Source organism: Aythya marila, assembly GCF_965140915.1.
Source record: "Aythya marila genome assembly, chromosome: 2".
Taxonomy (NCBI): Eukaryota; Metazoa; Chordata; class Aves; order Anseriformes; family Anatidae; genus Aythya; species Aythya marila.
In genome coordinates, this window is record NC_139043.1 from 33,152,040 (window position 1) to 33,158,894 (window position 6,855).

The 6,855-nt window shown below is 54.4% G+C and overlaps 1 protein-coding gene across 1 annotated transcript; it reads right to left on the reverse strand.

Annotated features, from left to right (window-relative positions):
• Positions 1 to 2,165: 2,165 nt before the first annotated feature.
• Positions 2,166 to 4,704, reverse strand: SP8 (Sp8 transcription factor; the record flags this gene model as incomplete). Its single annotated transcript, XM_082754787.1, has 2 exons — positions 4,669 to 4,704; positions 2,166 to 3,671 (listed from the first exon to the last, which is right to left on the reverse strand). The coding sequence occupies exons 1-2, from the start codon at positions 4,687 to 4,689 to the stop codon at positions 2,166 to 2,168; spliced, it is 1,527 nt and encodes a 508-aa protein (XP_082610913.1). The 5' UTR covers positions 4,690 to 4,704.
• Positions 4,705 to 6,855: the final 2,151 nt, after the last annotated feature.

The window sequence follows — 6,855 nt, forward strand, 5'->3', positions numbered from 1 at the left end:
GCACTGCAATTTCCATCGCCCAGCCGCAAATCGGTCGTCTCAAAATAAAAAGCCGCAGCCCGCTTTTTATTTTGTCCTCTGAAGAAATAATTATCTTCAGGATTTCCACCTTCAATCACATTTCGCAAGGGAGCTGTGGCTCGCTGGGAGAAATAAAGGCAAACGAGGAGGTAAGCACAGAGCTGTCCTTCGCAGTCATCTCAGCGAGAGGCACCGCATCGTTAGTTTGATTTAAAAAATAAAATAAAGTAAAATAAAATAAACAGAACCCAAAGAGTATTAACGCCTTTCCTTTAGTTTCCTCTACCAGTGCATCAAGAAAACATCCCGCAAGGTGCCAGCGAGTTGGTTGGAATACCTCGAAGTCGCTTGCATTGGGCGCTATGGTTTACAAACGGGGTTGAATTCGTTGTATTTTCCCTCTTAGATGAAACTCTAGAGAACTCCTCGAGTCACAGGAGTTCAAAGTAAATCATTGCCTGCAGCAGTGGAATTAAAAAGAAGAAGAAAAACAATTAGCTGACCTAAGGTAGAATGTTTTATCTGGAGTTTATTAATACCATTTAAAATATTACAGATAAAAATCAATTACATTTCATGCATTTAAAATGCAAATCTAAAATGTTCCAGCGAAGGGCTTTCCATTTCAATGTGAAATATCCAAATTATTTCAACATTACAATGAGACAATTAGTTTGCAGCAGTGCAAACCGCTAATGTAGTGTCAAGAGTGTTTATTACCATTTATCAATATTATTTTCAGGAAATACACATAGGCCAACGTTAGTTCAGTTTCACTTGGACAGTTTATTTAATACATGGGTCGTGGCAAACCCACTTTATGAAATATAGGAGAACTCTCACTGTAACTATACCTGAACTGCCAGCAAATGCAAATAAGTACATGCTCCATTAAATTAAATGTCATTCAACATTTATCAAATATTGTTTGCTTAATTACAGTTGTATGCCTACCTAAATTAATATTCAAGCAAAACCTATATCCTGAAGTGCGATTTGATGTACACTTCAGGAAACGAGTCCAGAAAAAAATGCAGTTAACTAGGACTGCAACAATAACGCTTTCTTGTGACAGGAAAAGAAATAAAAATTAAAAAATTAAAATTAAAAAAAAAAAGCTCAAGTGTACTTCAATATATTTTCAAATATTTACTGGAAGTAATTTACAAGAAAAATACTATACAAAATCGTCTCCTGGACAACTGCTGCTCACACCGATATATTGGTGGAGCTATAATTAATTGTTAGCTAATCTAGAACGATTCCCCAGTTGTACAAACCTATAGGTTCGGATGTAATTTACAAATATTTTATTCTCCTATCCCTCTCCCCCGGCCTCCCTCTTTTTGGCATTCGGACCACAGCTTCACTTGAAACCAACGGTGCTTCTTCATTTGTTTGGAGTTTAAAAAATATATGCCTTTGAACATAATTAATTTCAGCGTATTTCGCGATTCCTACTCAAATGAGAATTAGAACAAATGCGCTGGCAAACGGAATAAAAATGTAGACTCGGGGAGGTAAAAGACGTGTTTAAAAAATAAAATAAAATAAAAATAAAGCGGGGGTGGGGGTGGCGAGGAGAGGAAGGGGGACGAATATACTCCGGTCTCCGGGAGCAGGGGGGATTTCGTGGGTAAGGGGATGGGGGAGCCCCGACGGCGCTGCGGGCGCTACCGTCGGAGCCCACCGGGGGCAGCCCGGGCCCCGGGGCGCCGCTGGTTTGTTGGCGCTGGAGGGAGGGATGGAGGGACGGAGGGACGGAAGGACAGAGGGATGAACGGAGGGAAGGAAAGAAGGAGGGATGAAGGGAAAGAAGGAAGGACGGATGGAGGGATGGAAGGAAGGATGGAGGGGGGGTCGCGGGCCGTTTTCCAGCAGGAAAATGAGAGAGAACGTGGGTTTTTCTGTTGGGTTGGGGTTTCTGTTGGTGGTGTTGGTTTTGTTTTTTCCTTTTTCGACGCAGCCCGAGCAGGGTCGCTCGGGTCGCGGCCGTTCCCGGAGCCCACCCGGCTGCGGGGGCTGAGGCTACTTACGTGTCCGCGTCCCCGGCGCGGGGCTGCACGCCCGGGGGGGTGCCGGGCCGGGCCGAGCCGTGCCAGAGCGAGACGTGCCGGGCCGCGGCGGTTCCGCGCCTCCCCCCGTCACTCGAGGCCGTTGCGGTGGCCGGGCTCGGGGGGCGGCAGCAGCTCTGGGGAGTGGCAGGGCGGGCTGCCGGCCGCGCTGTGCTCGCTGTCGGTGTCGCTACCCTTCTTGCCGCCGGGGCCGGGGCCGGGACCGCCGGGGCCGGGGCCGCCGGCGCCGCCGGGGCCGCTGTGGGTCTTGACGTGCTTGCTGAGGTGGTCGCTGCGCATGAAGCGCTTGTTGCAGACGGGGCAGGCGAAGCGCTTCTCGCCCGTGTGGGTCCGCAGGTGCCGCTGCAGCTCGTCGGAGCGGGTGAAGCGCTTGCCGCAGAAGAGCCAGTTGCAGACGAAGGGCCGCTCGCCCGTGTGCCAGCGCAGGTGGGCCTTCAGGTGCGACGTCTTGCCGTACACCTTGCCGCAGCCGGGGATGTGGCAGCTGTGCAACCCCTTGCGGCGCAGGCTGGCCCCCGCCGGCCCCAGACGCTCGGCCTCCTGGCAGTTGGGGCAGTCGCAGGTGGCCCGGCCCGAGTAGCGGCGGGCGGAGGAGCGCGGCGAGGCGGCCAGCGGCGCGGCGGGGCCGCCGGCCAGCATGGAGCCCCCGGCGCCGGCCAGCGGCGAGGGGGCCGAGTCCGGGTAGGAGCCGGGCAGCACTGGCTTAAATCCGTCCATGAGGTGCTGCCCGGCGGGGCTGAGGAGGTGCGAGGAGGCGCCGCTGCTGAAGGCCGAGTGGCCCAGGCCCGAGTAATCCGAGTTGTAGCCGCCCAGCGGCGAGTGGAGCGACGTCTGCAGCCCGCCGGCCGCCGGGTGCAGCGAGCCGGGCAGCGCGGCCGCCCCGTTGGGGCTCTGCACGTCGAGCCAGCCGGCGCCCACGTCCCACCAGCTGGAGGCGCCCGCCGAGCCCACCTCGCCTGCGCCCAGCCCCGGGTGCGAGGGCTTGAACCACGACTCGTAGGGGTGCGCCATGCCCACCCGCGGGTAGATGCCCTGCAGCCCCTCCACCGACGTGTGCACCTTGGAGATGAAGACGGGCTGGTGCGCCTCCTGCCCCGCCGCCCCGCCGCCGCCGCCGCCTCCTCCGCCGCCTCCCCCGCCGCCCCCGCCGCCGCCGGGCGCCTGGAAGACGGCGTAGTCGTTGGCGAAGGGCGAGCCGGCGGCCGCCGCACCGCTGGAGGTGAGCGAGAAGGCGCTTGAGCCCGGCGAGCCGCCGCAACTGAACGAGTCCGAGACGAGCGCGGCCGCCGCCGCCGCCGCCGCTGCCGCCGCCGCCGCCGCCGAGGAGCCGTTCCGCGCCGCGCCCGGCACGCCGAAGCCCGGCAGGCCGGAGCCCACGGCTCCGCAGCTGCCCGCCGCCGCCGCCGAGGAGGAGGAGGAGGCCGAGGAAGAGGAGGAGCGTTTCCACGGGTGGAAGCCTTTGCCGAAGGACGCCGCGCTGTCCGAGAGGGCGGACGGCGACGGGCTGGGGCTGCCGATCTTGTTGCAGGTCGCGGCGAGCATGGCCAGCGGCGTGGAGCCTACCCGCGGTTCCTCCTGAGGGCACAGAGGGGAGAGGGGCGCCCCGACGCCGTCAGGGACGGAGCGGCCCCACTGCCGCCCGCCGCCCCCCGCCGCCCCGCTCTGCCGCCCGGCCTCGGGCACGGGGCTGCCGGCACCGCGGCTCTGCCTCCGAGCGCCCTCCCGGCCTCTCCTCGCCTCCCAAGAAAGAGGGAAAGAGCCAAAGGGGAGGGAAAGGAGAGGAGGAAAAAAGTTGCTCCTGTTACCCAGGCTTAAAAGACGCCCCCGGCACAGCGGCAGCTACGTCTCCGCCGGTCCCTTTCGCCGGGACCCGGCTGGTCTCCGCTCCGCGGGCAATAGTTAAAGAGAGAAGTGCAGGCTTAGCAAAGTGCTCCCTTCCAAAAACGGAAAGAAAGAAAGAAAGAAAAAAAAAAAAAAAAAAAAAAAAAACAAACACAAAGGCTTCCTCAAAGAGCCTCGCTCGCGTACCGAAGGTAATTAAATACAGACATCAATTTCGCGTATGCACACATGGATGCACGAGTTCAACGTACCTGCTGCACGCGGCGGGCTGTGCTATTTTAAAGGGAAATAAAAAGCCACAAATCTGTTGCAAATTAGAAATTGCACCGGAAAAAAAAAATCGACAGTGCTTTTTTTTTTTTTTTTTTTCTTTTTTTCCCTTCCCGCAGTCACATGGAAAGAAGAAAGGCCACTTCTCCGGGGGCACAGGAGCAGCACAGCCCAGGCGCTGTAGGTTGTCTCTACAAATGCCCTTCAAAACCTTTTCCTGCTCGCTGAAAAGTGACTCTGCCCCCTTTTCCCCCGCTCGCTCTTTCTTTTCTCCTAAACTCGCTTGTACTTAAGTTAAAAAAAAAAAAAAAGAAAGAAAAAAAGGAAAAAAAAAAAAAAAAAAGGCTCAATAGAGGAGACTGATAGCCCCGGTCAAGACAGGGGTTATTTTAACCCCCTCCAATCGCCACTAAAAAGAAACTAATTAAACCAGCAAGAGAAAAAAAACCCTTAGACTCACCCCTAGAAGTGAAGTTGCCATCACACAAAAGTGCCCTCCTCTCAGAGGATCTTTTTTATATTGATAAATCGGAGGCAGTGTTTTTTTTAGAGGTGTGCAATACAATGATCAGTTCCGCCCATTCCACCACAATTGTAGCTCCCTCGCCGCCTTTGAAGTGCCGCTGAGCCGCCGCCAGCCAATCCCCGGCCCCGCCGCGCCGCTCGCCGACGTGACCGCGTGAGGTCAGCGGCGCCGTCGAGCACGGCACGGCTCGGATAGGCACGGCTTGGTTCCGGCACGGCTCGGCACGGCACGGCACGGGTTGGACCCGGCACGGCTCGGTCCCGGCACGGCTCGGCACGGCACGGCACGGGTTGGACTCGGCACGGCTCGGTCCCGGCACGGCGCAGCCCCGTCGCGGGGTGGGGGCCGGCCGCTTCCCGTGCCGTGCCTCCCGGTCCTTCCCGTCCCGGTGCCGTTCTCACCCGGTCCCGGCCTCCCCTCCGCACCCCTCCGGGCTGGCCGGGTCCTGTTGCCTTTCCCCGTCATCTTCTCAGCGACGTTGTCACCGTTTCACCTCGTCCTCCCTCCCCGTTCCCGGTGCCTCCCCGAACAATTTATTCCCCGAGGCCGGCCCCGGGGAATAACCCCCGCCTCGCTGCCCACCGGTCCCCATAACGCAGGTGCTCTCACCCCTCGGATTTGGGCTGCCAAGGGCCGTTCTCCCTTCCCCTCGCCCCGTTTCCGTGCGGTGGGGATATTGACTGTACATCATATCTATTGATCAAGGGGGTAAGGGACATTATCATACTTCGAAGCAAGAGGGGAGTAAATTAATGAACTGCTTTCTTTCTCTGAAGGCTGACGGTTACCATAAATGTCGCGTTTCTCTCCGCAAGCTGCTCTGAATGATTTTAGCCTGTTGAGAAGGCGTGACAGGCCAGCCCAGAAGGAGGAAGGGGTGGGGGAAGGAGGGAACTCCGTTTAACAAATAAAAAAGAATTAACTTCATTGCTTTGGTCTCCTTCTATAATGATATTCATTTTACAGACCTAATGCACACTTGTTTAAATTTCGGGTTTAATTTAATCAATACTATCACCCGCAAAGAGGGGAAGAACATTTCCCAGAGATACTCCCTTGTATGAATGCTTATTAACTTTTTATCTCCACTTCCTTTATCTGCTGGAGGTGGGGAGTAACTATTAAGACATAGATCAGAAAGCGTAAGAGCAAAACAAGCGTCGCGAGCCTTCTATTTTAGAGGAACAGAAAATCGCATTTTGTGGTGTGCCAGGTTGCGTAAAAAGATCGACACGCATTCCTTTCAGCCCCAGAAAGTCCCAGAGACCTTGCCATCCACCAGGCAAGGAGAAGGCGGCAGTGATATATCTTTTTAGAAGAGCCTTGCCGGGTGGGTCTTCCTTTCGGATCCGTATTTTGTCTGCACACGTCTGGCCAGAGGAAACGTGTCCTTTCTTGATTCTTTTTTCGCGTTTGCTTGTTTCGACGCTCGCCCTGGCTCTTTTCATTTGGGGCTAAAGATTGCTAATTTTCAGCACGCTTTTCCTTTAAAACCACCGTGTTGGAAATGGTGAAAAACCCGTTGTAAAAATAGTAGTAGGAGTCCTTACAAGGGAGCTCAACAGAGAGGGAGGAAAAGAGCAAATACATCAGAACTGAACAGAAAGCACAAAAGTACTGTCAGTGGCATCCTCCTGCTACTCTGATAGTTTCACTGAAACTGGAAAACCAGCAGCTCCTGAACTTTGCGAGCGGTGAGCTGATCTTTTCTGAATTCACCACGGAAACATCTGTAACCTTCCCCCTTTGTATACATTGCCTGCTGGGCAAAGGATTTAAGGAAGCTTACAATTTTGTTTGCATTTGCGTTATTGACCACTGCACTTAAGGGTGCAGTACATCAACATAATATGCAGGTTTGGGGGAGGAGGGGGGTGAGAGCCAACAAGGAGAGATTTTCCCGAAATTAATTAAAACTTTTTTTTCCCCCCATTTGAAGTTTAATGTACGGGAGTAGATAAATGTTCGTGCTGTTTCTTGAAAACCTGTGGGATCCACTCTCAATAAAGCTAAAATCTATTAGCATTCTGTATGCATCTGCAGCATAAATTTCATTTGAATTTCAAATTTAATAAACCAGGAGGTTTTTAATCATCCCTGGTTTTATTTGTTTGATATTAA